The 17,404-nt window shown below is 37.8% G+C and overlaps 4 protein-coding genes and 1 pseudogene across 5 annotated transcripts; 3 read left to right on the forward strand and 2 right to left on the reverse strand.

Moving 5' to 3' along the window:
* Positions 1–3,472: 3,472 nt before the first annotated feature.
* LOC106309323 lies at positions 3,473–5,084 on the forward strand (annotated as a pseudogene).
* Positions 5,085–6,586: 1,502 nt separating this feature from the next.
* LOC106311946 (serine/arginine-rich splicing factor SR45-like) lies at positions 6,587–9,619 on the forward strand. Its single transcript, XM_013749296.1, has 12 exons — positions 6,587–6,845; positions 6,931–6,996; positions 7,206–7,297; positions 7,479–7,525; positions 7,610–7,690; positions 7,784–7,955; positions 8,034–8,253; positions 8,327–8,392; positions 8,489–8,602; positions 8,860–8,926; positions 9,026–9,090; positions 9,401–9,619. The coding sequence occupies exons 1-12, from the start codon at positions 6,673–6,675 to the stop codon at positions 9,468–9,470; spliced, it is 1,233 nt and encodes a 410-aa protein (XP_013604750.1). The 5' UTR covers positions 6,587–6,672; the 3' UTR covers positions 9,471–9,619.
* A 190-nt stretch (positions 9,620–9,809) lies between these two features.
* On the reverse strand, positions 9,810–11,000 carry LOC106311948 (DNA polymerase zeta processivity subunit). Its single transcript, XM_013749299.1, has 5 exons — positions 10,912–11,000; positions 10,753–10,833; positions 10,555–10,667; positions 10,204–10,393; positions 9,810–10,099 (listed from the first exon to the last, which is right to left on the reverse strand). The coding sequence occupies exons 1-5, from the start codon at positions 10,940–10,942 to the stop codon at positions 9,888–9,890; spliced, it is 627 nt and encodes a 208-aa protein (XP_013604753.1). The 5' UTR covers positions 10,943–11,000; the 3' UTR covers positions 9,810–9,887.
* A 118-nt stretch (positions 11,001–11,118) lies between these two features.
* LOC106311945 (chitobiosyldiphosphodolichol beta-mannosyltransferase-like) lies at positions 11,119–14,050 on the forward strand. Its single transcript, XM_013749295.1, has 16 exons — positions 11,119–11,212; positions 11,327–11,435; positions 11,535–11,568; positions 11,648–11,703; positions 11,802–11,939; positions 12,019–12,167; positions 12,240–12,329; positions 12,423–12,489; positions 12,578–12,641; positions 12,733–12,838; positions 12,930–13,072; positions 13,162–13,334; positions 13,405–13,457; positions 13,537–13,612; positions 13,695–13,823; positions 13,907–14,050. Exons 2-16 carry the CDS (start codon positions 11,340–11,342, stop codon positions 13,916–13,918), a joined length of 1,386 nt encoding a protein of 461 aa, XP_013604749.1. The 5' UTR covers positions 11,119–11,212; positions 11,327–11,339; the 3' UTR covers positions 13,919–14,050.
* LOC106311947 (post-GPI attachment to proteins factor 3-like) lies at positions 14,002–15,850 on the reverse strand. Of its 2 annotated transcripts, none has more exons than XM_013749297.1 (5): positions 15,796–15,850; positions 15,396–15,508; positions 14,848–15,294; positions 14,589–14,776; positions 14,002–14,501 (listed from the first exon to the last, which is right to left on the reverse strand). In XM_013749297.1, exons 2-5 carry the CDS (start codon positions 15,494–15,496, stop codon positions 14,203–14,205), a joined length of 1,035 nt encoding a protein of 344 aa, XP_013604751.1. In that variant the 5' UTR covers positions 15,497–15,508; positions 15,796–15,850; the 3' UTR covers positions 14,002–14,202. The 2 variants fall into 2 exon arrangements, with proteins under 2 accessions (XP_013604751.1, XP_013604752.1); XM_013749298.1 differs by having other exon boundaries at positions 15,396–15,496; positions 15,796–15,834.
* Between the last annotated feature and the right edge of the window lie 1,554 nt (positions 15,851–17,404).

Raw genomic sequence — 17,404 nt, forward strand, 5'->3', positions numbered from 1 at the left:
GATTTTCAATGATAGGCTTTAAATTAATAGTTAAACTTACAAAGTTAGGTGATGAAATGTAGGGCTGACCATTTTATCCGTTAAATTTGATTCGATTCGTTATTCGTCTCGATTCGATCCGAAATTTCTGGATATCCGTAAACTTCCGAAGCAAAGCAAATACTAAAAATCAATATCCGTTAAAATTGAAACTAATCACAAATATCAAAATTTTGGAAAGCGGATATCCGCTCCGATCCGGAAATATATAAATACATGTACATCTTGATTATACTTAATGTTTTAAATGTATAAGTTTATATAATTATTATTATAACAAATTATTTGACAAATTCTATTCACATTATTACTTATATAAAATTACTATATAAAAAATAAGAGAAAAAATTTATAAAGCAATTATAATTTTTTTCTTAAGTTTTGTGTTATTATAATTGTTAACTAAGTTTAAAATTTACAAAATATGTAGTTTCAGTATTTTTTTAGTTTTTATTTTATATATCATACAAAAAAATATATTAAAAAATAAATTTGTATTGAATTTTTAAGATTATTTGTATTAATCAAAGCGGATGAGATATCCGTAAGTATTCGTAAATATCCGCAAATATCTATTTATTTTCCGGATATCCATATTTTTCCGAAGCAAAACAAATTGAAAAATTAGATATTCGTAACATACGAATCAAATCACAAATATCTTCAAATAGATATTATGTGAGAGTAAGTAAAGGCCACGCCTTTCTTTTAGATATCCGATCCGTATCCAGCCCTAATGAAATGCATAAACAATGATAAAAACCGTGGATTTGAAAGCAATTACGGTGAAAAGTCAAAGGAAACATCATCACATTTTCTTGTATATAACACGAACACAAGGAAGAAATGGGACTATGTTCACACGCAGAAGACGGGGACAGGTAAAGCAGAGTTTTAAAGCTTTATTAGGGTCAGGCCTTTTAGCAAGGATGACGACATCCTTGGGTGAGATGGTGAGATCAATGATGGGAACTTGGGAAGCATTACAACTTCAGTAGAGCCTCCTTGTTCTTGGAGAAACATAAGTCTTTTTTTTAACAAGGAGAAACATAAGTCTATCAAGCAAGATCAATGTCTCAAGCACTGGTCCTAATGCATCTCAAATAGTTATGAAACACAAGTCTATCAAACATGTCTCATAATGATTCAAAAACATCAACGTTGCAACATCCAGCTATCCAAGATAGGTACAATAATGGACAATGCAGAAGGAAGCTAATGCTTTCAAGGTAAGATATTTCTCAACTCTCTCTTTTGTCTCTTTTTTTTTTTTTTGAATTTAATGTTAAATTTAACTCAAAAAAAATATTCTTGTTACAACAAGTGTAGCCTTTTCTAATCTATTGTAAAAATTAAATACTCTTTTCTTTATATACTCTCTAGACTCCATTTATACTGCTTTGTCTTGCGGCAAACCAAAAGACCATTCCTCCTTCATAATCACTTCTTCCCTTTCTCCTCATAACTGTGAATTTGTTCCTCATAATCTTATCCAGCAGTTTGATTAGAAGAGCTGCTGGTGAAGAAGCTTCTCCATGCCTCCTTCTATTTCTCTCCCTCCATATAGTATGAACCACAGATTGAAACATATATCTAATGACAAAAAGCTTGGTTCTGCTCTGGTTTGTATTTGATACCAGTCTCATCAGCTCATCCCATTCTGTTGTAAACGAATCACATAGAACTCCACGCATCATAACTTCCCAAATTTGCGCTGAGAAGGCACACTCAAAAAACAGATGTCTTCTTGTTTCTATCGGGTCGTGACAGAACACACATGATGGATCAATATTTCCATTCCAACTTAGCATGCGATCACCTGTTGTCAGTCTCTCCTTTATAGCAATCCATAAAATGAAGGAGTATTTTAGTGTGATTTTTAAACCAAACCGCTTGTTCCCAGTGAAATTCTTGATGTCTCTATTCTCACAAATTCACGGATGCTTGTCTTTGGTGGTGTTAAACTCAAAATAAATAAATATAAAGCAGGAACTGATAGGGCCGCAGTAGTCTATTCGAGCTGCACTAGAACCAGTGTTTGTGACATTGATCTTGCTTGATAGACTTACGTTTCTCCAAAAACAAGGAGGCTCAATTGAAGCTTTAGTGCTTCCCATCTCTCACCATATCAACTAAGAATGTTGCCATCATTGCTAAAAGGCGCTGACCTAAAGCTTAAAAACTCTCTTTTTTTTGGGTGTAAAACTCTCTTTTGTTTTGATCCTTTGTAAAGCTTTGTTTGACGTATGAAATGTGTTTCTGTTGGAGGTGACGTCTGAAGTTTTTATTCATCAAATTTCATGGAGCAGCGAAGAGAGTTCACCTGAAGACTGTTTTTACCGGTCCACATTTTCAGCCGTGTGAACACAGTCCCATTTCTTCTTTCTGTACGTGTCTACGTGATATACAAAAAAAAAACATGAAAATGTGATGAAGTTTCCTTCCACTTTCTTATAAGTTATAACCGTAATTGCTTTCAAAACCCCTGTTTTGTCATTGTTTATGCATTTCATCACCTAACTCTATAGGTTTAACTATTGTTTTTTTAAAACAGTTCATTCAGAATCAATATTTAATAAGCAGTTCCTTGTTTTATTTCTTATACACGTTATCACACTATTATTACTAGTTAAAATGAACATAACACTCGGTTTAAAAGATAAAACCAATTAGATTTTCATCGTGAACAAATTAATTGGGTATAAATCCTAATAGTTTTTTTTTTTGACATCGTAAATCCTAATAGTTTTTCATGGCTATTTTGTAACATTAAAGTGTATCTGGTAATCATACTATTCATTTTATAAGTTATTCAATAAATAGTAGAATCATTTTGTTTCTGTATCGGCGTGAGGAATCTCTATAGACATATATGAATAAAAAGAACTTAACAAAAGAAAACAATGAAGCATTTTTTTGACAACAAGTGTTGGTTTTTCCTTTTGACGTACATGTTGAAAAGCGTTTATTCCAAATATTGTAATCAGGAAGGAAAATATTTGGTTCTTCATCCTTAATGGACAAGACATTGGCCTATACTAAAAAAAAAGAAGCAAATACTTATACCAAGAAAGATGAAGAATTATGCCCATGAATATAGCATAGATTAAAGATTAGTGATAATACGAAATAATTAATAATTAAACGGTCGACGACTTTTTGCCCAAAAAAAAAAATTGCCCGAAAAAAAAAACGGTCGACGACTTCTTAAAAAGGTCGGTTCATAAATGATAACCGGGAGATGAGAAAGAAAGAAATAAAGTAAGAAAAGACCGTAGGTTGCTTGGTCGTCAGAGCAACATATAAAGAAAGATACTGACTTGTGCTTACGATTGACTTTTACCCGCCTCTATAAATAGAGACCATCTTCTCCTTCTTCTTCTTCATCCATCCCTCAAGTCCTCCATTTCGACAGTCCTAATTAATCGCACAAAAATTTCACAGGTCTGTTTTACACTGATGGGTTGCTTCTGGTTCTCACGCCACGAGAGTGGAGTAGAGCCTTCAGAAGCTGATGGAGGTAAATACACACGTTCTTGAAATATATGGATTGCTATCTATTTGGTTCATTACCTCTGTTGCTGGTTTCCTCTAACTTTATATATATATATATATATATATATGTATGCAAACAGAAGTTTCACTGACAGAAAAGGTAAAGATTTACAAATACAAAGAGATTCGTCAAGCTACAGATGATTTCAATGCCCTGAATAAAATTGGAGAAGGAGGTTTTGGTTCTGTGTACAAGGTAAATGATAAAAAAAAAATCAGTTGCTTACTCTTCTTGTTTTAAATTCTCTCTTCATGTTCTTAACTCTTTGGGGGAAACAAAATTTCGATGACCGTAGGGTCATCTTAAAGATGGAAAGGTGGCAGCTATCAAAGTCCTGTCAGCTGAATCAAGACAAGGTGTAAAAGAGTTCTTGACTGAGATCAATGTGATCTCAGAGATACAACATGAGAATTTAGTTAAGTTATATGGATGCTGCGTGGAGGGGAATCACAGGATCCTTGTTTACAATTATCTGGACAACAATAGCCTTGACAAGACGCTTCTAGGTAACGCGACGTTTTTAAATGTCAGTGTCTATCGGTTTTTAATGTCACTAGGAGTGGTTTACAGTTTGATTGGAGCACTCGTGCCAATATTTGCGTTGGGGTTGCCAAAGGTCTTGCCTTTCTTCATGAAGAAGTACAGCCACCCATTATTCATAGAGATATCAAGGCAAGCAACATATTACTTGACAGAGATTTATCCCCAAGATCTCTGATTTTGGACTTGCTAGGCTTATGCCACCGAACATGACACATGTCAGCACTTGTGTGGCGGGTACAATGTGAGTTCCAAATGTTTATATATGTCCCTTCTTTTCAAATTCTAACTAACATATGTGTTCACATATGTTTTTGGACAGTGGTTATTTAGCGCCAGAGTATGCGTCTAGGGGACAGTTGACGCGTAAAGCCGATGTATACAGCTTTGGAGTCCTTCTTATGGAGATAGTCAGTGGAAGAAGTAACAAAAACACACGGTCACCCACTGAATATCAGTATCTTCTAGAAAGAGTAAGCTACTTTTTTTTTATCTGGTCTAGTTCTCAATGTTTCGAGAGATAACCTTGTGTTGCACTCCACAGGCTTGGGAGCTTTATGAGCGGAATGAGCTCGTGGATCTTGTTGATATAGCGTTAGGCGGAGTTTTTGACGCAGAGGAGGCTTGCCGGTACCTTAGAATCGGTCTTTTGTGCACGCAAGACGGTCCTCAGCTAAGGCCAACTATGTCCACAGTGGTGAAGTTGTTAACGGAGGAGAAGGATATAAACACCAAGAAAATAACCAAGCCGGGTTTGATATCTGATTTTATGGACATGAAAGTGAGAGAACCGGTGGAAACAAAGACAGAGGAAGTGAACAGATGCAACTACACAAACCCTTCTTCTTATAATGCCTCGCCTAGCTCCGGGACTAGTGACAACTCAAATGGTTACTCATCAGGGGCTTCATCAACTAATGCGATTTATTCGTTCAGCATTACCAATTAGAAAATAAATGTTTTTTTTTGGTGTTTGATGTTTTTGTGTGTGTGTCATCATCCAGGTTCTTCTTTCTTTGATTTGCAAACAGAGATTTGTGTGTGTGTGTGTGTGTATAAGTTTCAATTTGAATACGAATTTGTCCCAGAAAAGAGATAAGTAGCTGTTCACATTTTTTATCAAGGTTGGAGTCTCAGAAACATTTGTGCTCGTGGTTTTGCGCTGTAATGCAATGTTTTGGGGGAAGACAGAAACTCTCGTGGAGCGTCACTGGCGGGAAGCTATGACTTATAACGGTATATGAAAAATGATGATAATGTTACTTTTGGTTTTCATTGAAGGGAACGTAGACCAAAACACACATATATATATGATAGACCAAGTTTCCATGTGAACATGGTTGCTTTGGAATTTGGAAAAGACAACGCAAATATCAAACTCGAGCAGGCATATTGAGGTGCATCAAAAGACAGATTTACCTGCGCCAAGCAAAAGATAGGGATGAGATATGAAAAAAAAAGCTATAAGAAGATTACCGAAAAAAATCCGCTATAAGAAACAAAAACTTAATTCGAAAATATAATCGTGAGGAGAAGACCATTGACTGGTTGGGTTTTATTTAGTTGTGTCAAAATGAGCTATAGCTCATGGACTGGCTCAATTTTTCATGAGCATAATCTCTATTTTTAAGTTCATTTAATAAATGAATTTAACGATCGAGTTTAAATTAGATCATGAGTTATATAAACGATCTATAATGAACATAGGCCAGGTTATGAACTTGGTCGTTTTTATACTTACAATTATATGTGTATATATATATATTGGATAATTTCTATATTAATCATATTTATCTTCCAAAAATTTAAATGTAAAATATACATAAGTAATATAGAAATTAAACTTTTAAAATTATCTTTAACTTTTTAGAAAAAGAGAAAGTAGTCTCACGAAGAATAAGGATTTTGGATCATTGTTCCACCTTTAATTTAATTTAATATTTTGGATCATTGTTTCACCTTTATTTTAATATTTAAATTTCAAATAATGTTATAGAATTTATTTTAATAATTTATTTTATAATTATTATTTTAATACAAGATCGTGAGTTAGCTCATTTAACTCATGATTTAGATGATTTGAGTTCGAGTTTACATATTGAAGCTCATAGTATAAATGAGCTGAACTGATCTCATGAAAGATCCGAGCTCACTATGAGTTGAGCTGAGCTGAGTTGAGCAATGAGCTGAGTTGAGCAAGGTAGCTCATTTTGACACCTCTAGTTTTATCACAAGTTGTTTTTTTTTCCAAATTTTATAGTGTAATTTAAAATAGTTTTGAAAAAATGTTAGGTAAGTTTTACAAAATAAAAGTCTTTTATAAAATACCATATTTAAAAGCCATCAAAAGTGATACATGGCCTTATAAGCTAAAAGGCCTTTAAAATAAAAACCACCGACGAATCTTTCTATTGGTTGGTAAATCCCCAGCCCGCGAACGAAAGGACCAAACAATTTTTTTTTCTATCCGCTAGGGTTTTGAAGCAGAGAGGTTTCGCTTTCGCTTTCGCTTTCGCTTTCGCTCGATAATCGCGCCCATGGCGAAACCAAGCCGTGGCCGTCGTTCTCCATCCGCCTCCGGGTCCTCATCTCGTTCCAGCTCCAGATCTCGTTCCCGCTCCGGTTCGAGTCGGTCCAGGTCTCTTTCTTCGTCATCTCCTTCCCGTAGCGTCAGCTCAGGGAGTCGCAGCCCTCCTCGTCGCGGAAAAAGGTTAGGGTTTCTTTCTCACCGCTGGATTTGGTAATGTTGCTCCTTTAGGAAGTAGATTGAGTCCAAATCGGGTTAATCTTTACAGTTCTGCTGGGGCTGCTAGGCGAGGTCGCTCTCCTCCTCCTCCAAAAGGAGCCTCTTCACCCTCTAAGTAGGTCTCCAAACTCATAACATTCTCTAGTTTATAATGTTAACATTAACATCTTTCTTTTATCTCTGTGTGTGACCTGATGAGAGTTGAGGCTTACTTAGAACAATGCTATTAACATTAACGAATGGTCATAACGTGTTAACTGATTTTGTATCGCTTCAAAGTCTCAGTGTTTGAAATCCTTACTTTTGCTGACTTATAAATTTCAGGAAAGCTAGTACGCCTATTCAGGAATCACTTGTTCTCCATGTTGATTGTCTTAGCAGGAATGTGAACGAAGGCCATCTCAAAGAGATATTTGGTATGTGAATTGTTCTTTCATATCTCTTCTTCCTCTGATTTAGTTACATGATAACTGTGCACCAGTGCTTTTGACCTCAACTAAAGATCAATACTATATACTTCATGGATGCTCGCTGGCATTGTCGTTTTTGTATTTTACTTGTGCTGACCAATTTGCTGGCTTTATGTCGTATTTTTAGGAAACTTTGGTGAAGTTGTACACGTAGAACTTGCGATGGATCGAGCTGTAAGTTGCTACTTCGCTTTTTCTCTGTTGTTTCTGGCATTACTTGTTAAGAAATTGGCTCCTAACTTCTTCACACATTAACAGGTTAATCTTCCAAAAGGATATGCTTATGTTGAGTTCAAAGCAAGATCTGATGCTGAGAAAGCTCAGCTTTCTATGGATGGTGTATGTCTCTTTCCATATATAAAATGCACTATGTTAAGTCAACATGTTTGTCTGAGAAGATTTATGCTTGCATTGTTTGTTTACTTAACGCAGGGCCAAATTGATGGAAACTTTGTTAAAGCAAAGTTCACTCTACCACCGCGTCAGAAAGTACCTCTACCTCCACCTCCTAAGCCTGTTTCTAGTGCACCAAAAGGAGAGGCTCCAAAATCTGATAATGCCAGTGCTGACGTTGAGAAAGATGGGCCCAAACGCCCAAGAGAGAGTATGTTTTTGTCATTTTTGTATTGTTGTATATATGCTTCATATGGTGTTAATGAGTACTACCAATATATGTGATTAGCTTCTCCGCTACGGAAAACATCACTTTCTCCAAGAAGGCGATCACCACTGCCTAGGAGAGGCGCATCACCTAGGAGATTGCCTGTTTCTTCTCCTCGCCGGAGGCCTAGCTCTCCTATCCGCCGTCGCGGTGATACGCCACCTAGACGCAGGGCAGGATCGCCATTTAGAGGCCGTTCTCCATCTTCTCCCCCTCCAAGACGACAAAGATCTCCTCCAAGGTTAGCTCTGTGGTAGCATCTGTTTTGTATGGTGTTTTCAGAATCAATAGACTCACCTTTTGTATGTTGACAGGGGCTCCCCTAGAAGAATCCGTGGCAGTCCTGTTCGAAGACGGTCTCCTCCTCCTCTAAGGCGAAGGTAAGTCTACGAGTTACTCAAATTACGCTCCTAGTGATTGGAGTATAGAAATTAAAGGTGTCACTCTGTAAATATTTTGAATTGGGCTTGTTTCAGGTCACCTCCAAGAAGGCTACGCAGTCCCCTCAGAAGATCTCCTATCCGCAGACGTAGCCGATCCCCAATTCGTAGACCTGTTCGCTCTCGTTCAAAGTCCATCTCACCCCGCAGGTGTGTCTTTGATATCTCCTGGATTTTCTTTGGTTGCAGTTGCAGAGCTAAGATCGTGCATATGATGATATAAGAGCCATGCCATGTTTTTTAGATTTTGCATAATTTACGCGTATACTTCAAGTTATACGGTGTGTTATCCTTGTATGTAGGTTTGTTACATATTGGTTCATAGAGACGTTTATACCAAATATGACCAAGTTATATAGATCTATGTGGAGTCTGCAATTGGTGTAATTGTCTTTGTTTGTAAGCAGGGGAAGAGTTCCAGCTGGGAGACGTGGGAGGTCATCATCTTACTCTAGTTCCCCAAGTCCCAGAAGGGTAAGGGTTTGTTGAAGATCCATTTTTACTTATAAAAATGTTGATGCCTTGTTTAGATATGTGTTTTGACTGTCTGTGTGCGTTTATTGAAACTTACAGGTTCCTAGGAAGATCTCACGGAGCCGCAGTCCTAGGAAGATTTCAAGGAGCCGCAGTCCGAAGAGGTAAAATGACTTTCTTCGCTTAACGCATTTCCAAACAATTGAGTCTGCACTCTGTAGCATGCATTAGTATAAAAATGCTCGACTGTGAGCCCAACATCTGATGGGAGATATATAGTAGGAACGGACGCTTATAAATGATTGACTTGAAGATCAATAATAGTATATGGAGTGGTGATAATCTTGGATATGGTAGTTAATGAGATTGTGATGTAGAAAGGACAAAAGGAGTTAGTTCAAATAATCTGTAAATGTTTTAGCCCACACTGTCTACTAATCTTATAGAACGAACTTGTTGTTGCGTAATGTGTAGGCCACTGAGAGGAAAAAGAAGCAGCAGTAACAGCAGCAGTAGCAGCTCACCGCCTCCTCGCAAAACATAATGTAATAAATCTCCATTCATCATGTCTCGGCAGAAGTTTCACCAGTAACCAATTGAGAGTTGTGGCTATAATGTTGGATGTTTCTCCAGTGATTTGGATTTCAGTAGTCTTATTTTATGAGTTATGATGACGACAGACTTTGATTTTTATCCTCGTGTTATAAAGAAGCTAAGAGAAGTTGATGAAAAGTAATAAATGGAGGAAAGCGATCTTGTTAGGGCTCAAGTATTCCTCGTTATTCCGTAAGAATTTACTTGATTTTCTAAAATCGTAACAATATACTTCTCCTGAACGTTCTGCTGAGACGGTACAAAACAATTATGCATCAGCATTGAGAAAACGGGTCCACCGAGAAACGGGTCCACCGAGGCCTAAAGCTCATGCATTTCATACAATCGAGATCTGTAAGTTAAGACATCACAGGGCTTGACAAGATTGTGTTTCAGACAAACTAGGGTGTTCCAAGTAAAGTTGCAAGCAGAGTGGTTCGCTGTTCAGGGACTTGACGGGCGTAATAACTGGCGGTTTCATCCACTGCTTTGTATCTGTTGGAATCCATATCTCACCTTCTTTACTTGAACCCACTTCAGGAAGCGACCTTAGAAAAGCCGTTACCTCCCATCTACAGTCTGTATAGAGTAGGCAAAAGTTAAAAAGCTTTGGAACATAAAAAAACATCGTTGTAAGATGTGACATCTAGGAAGTAAAATAGTGGAGCTAGAGATGCATTTACTGGGAGGAAGAGGCTTGACAAGGGGTTTTGCAACGGAAAGCTTGACTAAGAAGGACCTAAGCGCAAATTCCAGTTGATTCTCCTCTACTGAAGCAGCGGAAGACAGGTTAATGGTAAGCTTGAAGATGAACCTCTCCACAGGAACATTATCATTACTGAAAAAGATGACCGCTACCCTTTCAACAAGACCCTGCTTACAAACATTGTTCAAAGCCGTCATTCTATAATGATCATATGTGTTTACCAGATAATTCCTGGAAAGAAAGGCAGATCTTGGAGGTGGGTTTTTCTTCAGTGGTGGAAATAAAAAGTGTGTGTGTTTTCATTGAAAGAACCTATACATACACTAACCTTTTGGATAAAAGGAAGTAAACCAGAAGCAGCAGAGTGAATATAGTCGCGTAGCTCAGGATGCCTTGCCCTTTGCACCACCACATTCATATATCTCCTCCTTTCAAACGCCGCTTCACAAACGCAAAAGATGATGTAAATTCAACAACCGTATTAAATAACACACAATTCACAGCTGTTTGCATATATCTTACTCACCAGATGGGTAAAAGCCTTTGAGGAAAACAATCATTGTGATGGCTACTTCCAGAAACTCCACCAGAGTACGAGCAACTTCTCCTGAAAGCAGCAGATGAGACAAAGGCCTCACTCAATCATACATATTCATGAGATTTAAGTTTGAAACCAGATAGTTACCTAACTGATTATTATCATCCTTCATGTTCATCACCGGTCTCACAATCTTCTCGATTAGCCGTCGACGCGGGGCTTCGCCGTGAATCTGAAGACCTCCTCTTTTCGTCTAACTAAAACCACGCACGAGACAAACACGTGACTCTTTAATTATCTATGGGCCTTAGTTCAGGAGCCCATTTAATTACTTCTCGGGCCTAAGTTTATGTTTTAATTTTTTTCATTAGTGAATCTCTATCTCCTCCACCTTGTCGGAAAAGTTTTCGCCGGAGCACCATAGACGGAATCTGGGAGACACCGTAAGGTTTGATATCTTAGAATTTTTTTTTGGATTCGCATTTAAGATGTTGATTTGGTAGTTTTTTCGTGGATTAGTAGCAGAGCCTGAGCTCGATAAAGTTGTAATATTTAATTATAGAGAAGAGGATACGATGAGGGGGAAGAGAGGAAGGGCTTGTGTAGTGGTACTTGGAGATCTTGGTCGAAGTCCGCGTATGCAATATCACGCTCTTTCTCTTGCTCGTCAGGTTCATCTCTCAATTTGATCACGTTATCTCTCAGTTCAGTTCTTCTATTGGCTTGACTCAGTTTCCCACTCCTTAGCTTCATTGTATCATAAACTGCAGGCGTCGTTTCAAGTGGACATTGTTGCATATGGAGGTAAAGATTCAAACTTTTAGTGTGTGTTCTTGTGACTCATCATTGCATTGTTTTGAATGCTTTTAGTTTTCATGACTAGGTTCTATACCCCACGAAGCTGTTTTAAAGCACCCATCAATCCACATTCATACCATGGTACTCTTCTTCGATCAACTCATTAAACATATAAACTACTAGAATAATTTTATGTAGATTCATCATCATCTGTTTCTTCTACGTTTTGGATACCATAGGCGCAGCCTCGGTTCATTCACCTCTTGCCGAAGATACTTTACCCTGTGACTCTCTTGCTCAAGGCGATTATCCAGTTTACAATGCTTCTCTGGTTTCTTTTCGTTAAAGTACCAGCACCTGACCTTTTCTTGGTTCAGGTAAAGTCTTTGTTCTTTTCACTTTTAACCTTTTTTAGCTTTTCTTACGTAACTTAGGAGAGAGTTGTTGTTCCTACAGAATCCTCCTTCCGTTCCAGCACTAGTCGCTGTTAAGTGGGCGAGTTCATGGAGGCGTGCAGCGTTTGTTGTAGATTGGCATAACTTTGGATATACGTTGCTGGCGTTGTCCTTGGGAAGAAACAACGTCTTTGTATCCTTGTACCGCTGGTAAGTATATATACATGGCTCTAAATTATTGATAGTTCTAAGGTTGAAGTGTTTATCTTTTGCATGGTTTAGGATTGAGATGCATTACGGAAAGATGGCAACAGGTTCGCTATGTGTGACAAAAGCAATGCAGCATGAACTGGAACAGAATTGGGGAGTGAGGTGAGATCAAATTGCTCATAGATAGATCATAACCAGTATAAAAGTTATGTGATTCTGATTTTGTATGCTATAATGTTCTGAATTGAAACACAGAGCCAAAGTTTTATATGATCAGCCTCCTGAGTTTTTCCGCCCCGCTTTGCTTGAAGAAAAGCACGAGGTTTAGCTGGTCTTCTCTTCCTTTGTGGATTAGTATCATCAATCACTTTCACTCTGAGGGTAACAGAAACTTTGGTTTACTTCCTTAGTTGTTTTGCCGAGTGAAGAAAGATCTTTGCCATCCATCTGGTGTCTATGACTTCATAAGTAGAGGTATCTCCTTGAAAGTATTAGTCCAGGTTTTGATTCCTTTTGAGCTTCTTCTTTCATTCTGATACCAATTTTTTTTTTAATTCGAATTTAGAGTTGGAGAATCAACAGCTTGACGAAACCCTTTTTACTATCAAAACTAATGCTGACATCTTGCTGAAGCAAAACAGACCAGCTCTTGTTGTGAGCAGTACAAGCTGGTGAGGACACATCATCATTCTTTCTTCACTTTCACTCTTGTGGTAGCATCCTTCTTCCATGACATTGAATACTAGAATATGAAATTTGCAGGACCCCTGATGAAAATTTTGGTATCCTATTGGAAGCCGCAGTGATGTATGATCGGCGCGTTACTGCAAGATCGAAAGGAAGTGATACAGCCGAAATTTCAGAAGAGCAGGACCTTTATCCCAACTTGTTGTTCATCATTACAGGTAAATATAATTTCCTTTTTGTTTATAGAACATAATAATATTTTGCTGTTTCTGTTTTTGATCATGAGCTGTTTACATTGTCCATGAAGGTAAAGGGCCTGAAAAGGAGATGTACGAGGAGAAAATCAAAAGATTAAACCTCAAACATGTGGCATTCCGCACAATGTGGCTAGCAGCTGAAGATTACCCATTGCTTTTAGGTTCTGCAGATCTCGGGGTTTGCTTACACACTTCCTCATCTGGTTTAGACCTTCCCATGAAGGTAATAAGTCCATTATAAATAGAGCTCATATCTGCTAAGAAGGTTAAGTTTTTTGTGAACTGCGTTTCAGGTTGTTGATATGTTTGGATGTGGACTTCCAGTTTGCTCAGTTGCATACTCATGGTAAATAATCATTGACTTTCAATAATTTCATAAACAAAGACTATAATAACACTGTTGAACCTTTAAATCATTCGTGAAGCATTCAAGAACTCGTTAAGGATGGGCAGAACGGACTCTTGTTTTCATCTTCGTCTGAATTAGCAGATCAATTACTGGTAAGTAGTAACTCATTGTCTCTCTGTAAAGACACGTTTTAACCTAGCTAACACCAGTAATGTTCTTGTACTCTCTGAACAGGTCCTCTTCAAGAGCTTTCCGGGGAACTGTGATACCCTAATGTCGCTTAAAGCGGGTGCAATGGAGACTGGTTCTTCAGGTCGATGGGCTACAGAGTGGGAAGCTTGTGCAAAACCTTTGATTACTCAGGTAAAATCCTTAAGCTCTCTCATTATCCCAGGCGCATGTACTTTTGTTGAACTGCTTCTCATAACATGTGTGGATCCATGCAGGTCGGGTCTTAAAATGAGGATTGATTAAGAGATAAGTCAAAGCTGGGCTTGAGAATTTATTCTCACAACTTTGGTAGAATCAGAATTTTGTCAACACAATCATATATATCACAAGATTTTATCATAATATTAACAAAGTCTCGACTCCAAAAAGATTAGCATAAGCGTGCTTATGAATGAGAAACTAATATCAAAATCTCAATTGACCAAAAGTAAGCAAGGCAAAGACAAATCTCTGAATAAAAACATTGGAAATAAAAACTTAAGAAACCTCTGCATCTGTCAGACAAATAAGCTTATTTTACCTTGGTCTTAGATTTCTTGAGAAGATTAGAAGTTCTGAACTCAGCATCATCTCTAATAAAGCTCCACCAGAGAACAGTCAGAGGAACCGTGGCAGCGTGCCAAATAGAGTGAGCATCGAAGTAGCCTTCATACGGAGGAAAGTCATATATCTCCAAAAGCATAGCTAAGCCTGAAGCTAACACAACCACCCAAAGTTTCCAGTTAGAAGGATGTCTCGAGATAACAGCCCATCTCGCCCATAGTAAAAGCTGAGCGACTCCCATGGCCACACACACAATCATGTTCCACCCTGTAAACAACATTGTATTCACCAAGAAATGCCGAAACAAAATATAATGACTTGGTTATAGATAAGGGAAAGAGTATTGCATTGTACCATAGTCGAGTTTGTAGAAGTTAATGTAGAGTATGTGAGTGGTGACAAAAGCTAGCACTGGAGCGGATACCATGACTCTTGCAGCCTCGACCCGAACATCAAATGTTCTCAAGATGGATACGATGAGTGAGAATCCGATAACAGCTATTGCAGACGAGTAGTCCAACCTCTCAGTGATGTCAACATCCCTGAGAAAACCATAGAGACAGCTCACCAGAAGATTGTGGATGATAAAAAGTAATGTCTAGATGATTATTACCGAGTGTGGAAAACCGCACTCCAGAACCAAGAGTTCATTGACAAGAAACCGTAGATATGCCACAAACCAACGTACTCATAGTAAGCCGTCTTATCTTGTCTGAGAGGTAACTTATAGTATAGTGTGATAAAGAAGGAGATCCAGCCGTGGAAATGCATCGCTAGGTTGAGCACAGAGAAAGCAACCGAAGCAGGCTCCTGAATCCCAAGGAGACGCTTGAAAGGCCATTTACCATGATACTTGAGTGGGGGTTGACCTAGAGTTTCGCGTTCTTTCTCTCTATTAACCATACAGTGATAACGGCAATCACCTTGGCATCCCCACTTTTGCCATTGTAGATACAGAGGCTCTTGTGTGTACCATGGACCAGTGTTGGACGAAGAGTTGCACTGAGGAAAGCATAGTTGTCCGACGCAGCCGCTTATCTCGCATTCTCCAACACATGCCCTGATACAAATAATTGCCAGAACAAAGAGGCTAATCTTGAACATGAAGTGTAACAATAGATAAGCTCTGTAGGAATCCTAAGGAAGCTGAAAAAGATAAACCTGTAGTTTGGATCGGCATCGCCGAGACTAGAATACGAAACACTGAAGAGGCATGAAAGCAGTAGTAGTAGCAACAGAGCTTTCCAGTAACACAATGCCATCTGAGTAGGAAACTGCAGTTTATCAAATTTCAAAATAATTCGAACTCGAAAACATTTTCAGAGTCTCTTCGTTAAAGGATGAAACTTTCACTTTGTGTGACGAAAACCCAACAGTATCTCATGGTGCTACTTTATAATCTAACCATACACTTTCCAGATTCGATCAGGTTTATCGAAAATTTCATAAATTTAAGCAAACTCAGAGCACAAAAAAGCCAGAGAAATATAGAGATGAGAAACGATTAGATAGAATCCAGAAGCAACAAAAGCCAGAAAAATAGCACATCAGATGAACATACCTCTCCGAGTCCGTCAGAGAGTCTGGTCTTTGCAACAAAAGAGAGACGATAGATATCGAGGAGAAACAACAACAAAACAAAAACACGTGTTTTACTTTTCATTTAAACAAAACGACGCGTTTTGTCTGTTTTTTTTTTTCCATTTTCTTATCGAACAAAGATTTACTTATTTATGTCATCTTATCTAGGGGATGAAAAATAATATATTCTTTGAAACTAATATTGTATATGTTTACGTACAAAGTATAAACCACTAGATTCCAAACAACTTTATTTTGTATCTGGAATTTATTTTATTTTATTTTATAATAAGTCGGACGTATACTACAATGGTGTACAATAGCAAGTAAAAGATTTTCTGATATGCATACGTCTTCCTGTGTTTCTGTTTTTATGTCTAGGATTAGACCATTAGAGCATCCTTATCCCTAATACTCACTTAGGGGTTCTAATTATTTTTTTAATATTATTAAGTTGGAAAAGTGACTTTAAGAAACTTAAGATAGAGACCTTCAAATAAGTATGTCCATTGCAAGTCTCTAATTTTAGGGGTTTTTTTAAAAAAAAAATTATTTTATTTATCTTAAAAATTATTGATAAAATTATTAAACATAACATTTTAAACATTGAATTTCAAATAAAACATAGAAATGAAGATTAAGAAAATAAATGAGAATAATAATTGAAAGAAGCTTCCGAGCTCAGTCAATGTCTTCATCAGGTCCGAATTTACGCCATATATATTCAACCAAATCAGCTTTGAGTTGGTGATGCATTGGTCCATCACGAATTCGAGTTCGAGCATCCATCATATTGGCGATATTTGTATGCATTTGGGAAATATCGAGATCGACTTGTGCACTTCCGTTGTCTTCTCCTTGTTGGAACTCTGAAACATTAAATTGAGTGTTTCCATCTCGTTCGTTTTCTACTATCATATTATGTATTAAGATACATGCTCTCATAATCTTCCCAATTTTGACTTTATCCCAAAACATCGCCGGATTTTTGACAATGGCGAACCGAGCTTGCAAGACTCCAAAAGCACGTTCGACATCTTTTCGGGCAGCTTCTTGATGTTGAGCAAATAAAACAGCCTTCGGGTGTTGTGGCAGTGGAATAGATTGGATAAAAGTGGCCCATCTCGGATAAATACCATCGGTGAGATAGTAAGCCATATGATACTCTCTTCCATTGACAGAGTAAGTGACTTGAGGAGCTTGACCTTTAATTATGTCATCAAAAACAGGTGAGCGATCAAGAACAATGATATCATTTAAGGTACCTGAAGGTCCAAAAAACGTATGCCATATCCAGAGATCATACGAAGCAACCGCTTCTAAAACGATTGTTGGTTTACCCGAACCACGAGAATATTGCCCTTTCCAAGCGGTGGGACAATTCTTCCACTCCCAATGCATACAATCGATGCTTCCTATCATCCCGGGAAATCCACGATGTTCTCCAACGTAAAGGAGTCGCTGAAGATCAGTCGGGGTTGGTCTTCTTAAGTATTCATCGCCGAACAAATATATTATCCATTCCACAAAATTTTCCACACATAACCGAGTTGTTGTTTCACCGAGCCGGAGGTATTCGTCGACCGCAT

The sequence above is a fragment of the Brassica oleracea genome, chromosome C8 (assembly GCF_000695525.1).
Source record: "Brassica oleracea var. oleracea cultivar TO1000 chromosome C8, BOL, whole genome shotgun sequence".
Lineage (NCBI taxonomy): Eukaryota > Viridiplantae > Streptophyta > Magnoliopsida > Brassicales > Brassicaceae > Brassica > Brassica oleracea.

What these genes read in the sequence shown, in the direction of transcription:
- LOC106311946 (XM_013749296.1), top strand. Translation starts at nt 6,673, where the DNA reads ATGGCGAAACCAAGCCGTGGCCGTCGTTCTCCATCCGCCTCCGGGTCC. An exon ending in AACTTGCGATGGATCGAGCT is followed by an intron (nt 7,526 to 7,609) that starts GTAAGTTGCTAC and finishes ACACATTAACAG; the next exon opens with GTTAATCTTCCAAAAGGATA. An exon ending in CTCAGCTTTCTATGGATGGT is followed by an intron (nt 7,691 to 7,783) that starts GTATGTCTCTTT and finishes TACTTAACGCAG; the next exon opens with GGCCAAATTGATGGAAACTT.
- LOC106311948 (XM_013749299.1), bottom strand. Translation starts at nt 10,942, where the DNA reads ATGAACATGAAGGATGATAATAATCAGTTAG. An exon ending in GGATGATAATAATCAGTTAG is followed by an intron (nt 10,834 to 10,911) that starts GTAACTATCTGG and finishes TGCTGCTTTCAG; the next exon opens with GAGAAGTTGCTCGTACTCTG. An exon ending in TGTCAAGCCTCTTCCTCCCA is followed by an intron (nt 10,100 to 10,203) that starts GTAAATGCATCT and finishes TACTCTATACAG; the next exon opens with ACTGTAGATGGGAGGTAACG.
- LOC106311945 (XM_013749295.1), top strand. Translation starts at nt 11,340, where the DNA reads ATGAGGGGGAAGAGAGGAAGGGCTTGTGTAGTGGTACTTGGAGATCTT. An exon ending in CTGACCTTTTCTTGGTTCAG is followed by an intron (nt 11,940 to 12,018) that starts GTAAAGTCTTTG and finishes TTGTTCCTACAG; the next exon opens with AATCCTCCTTCCGTTCCAGC. An exon ending in TGCTTGAAGAAAAGCACGAG is followed by an intron (nt 12,490 to 12,577) that starts GTTTAGCTGGTC and finishes TTACTTCCTTAG; the next exon opens with TTGTTTTGCCGAGTGAAGAA.
- LOC106311947 (XM_013749297.1), bottom strand. Translation starts at nt 15,496, where the DNA reads ATGGCATTGTGTTACTGGAAAGCTCTGTTGCTACTACTACTGCTTTCA. An exon ending in GATGCCGATCCAAACTACAG is followed by an intron (nt 15,295 to 15,395) that starts GTTTATCTTTTT and finishes TATTTGTATCAG; the next exon opens with GGCATGTGTTGGAGAATGCG. An exon ending in CTTCTACAAACTCGACTATG is followed by an intron (nt 14,502 to 14,588) that starts GTACAATGCAAT and finishes TGTTGTTTACAG; the next exon opens with GGTGGAACATGATTGTGTGT.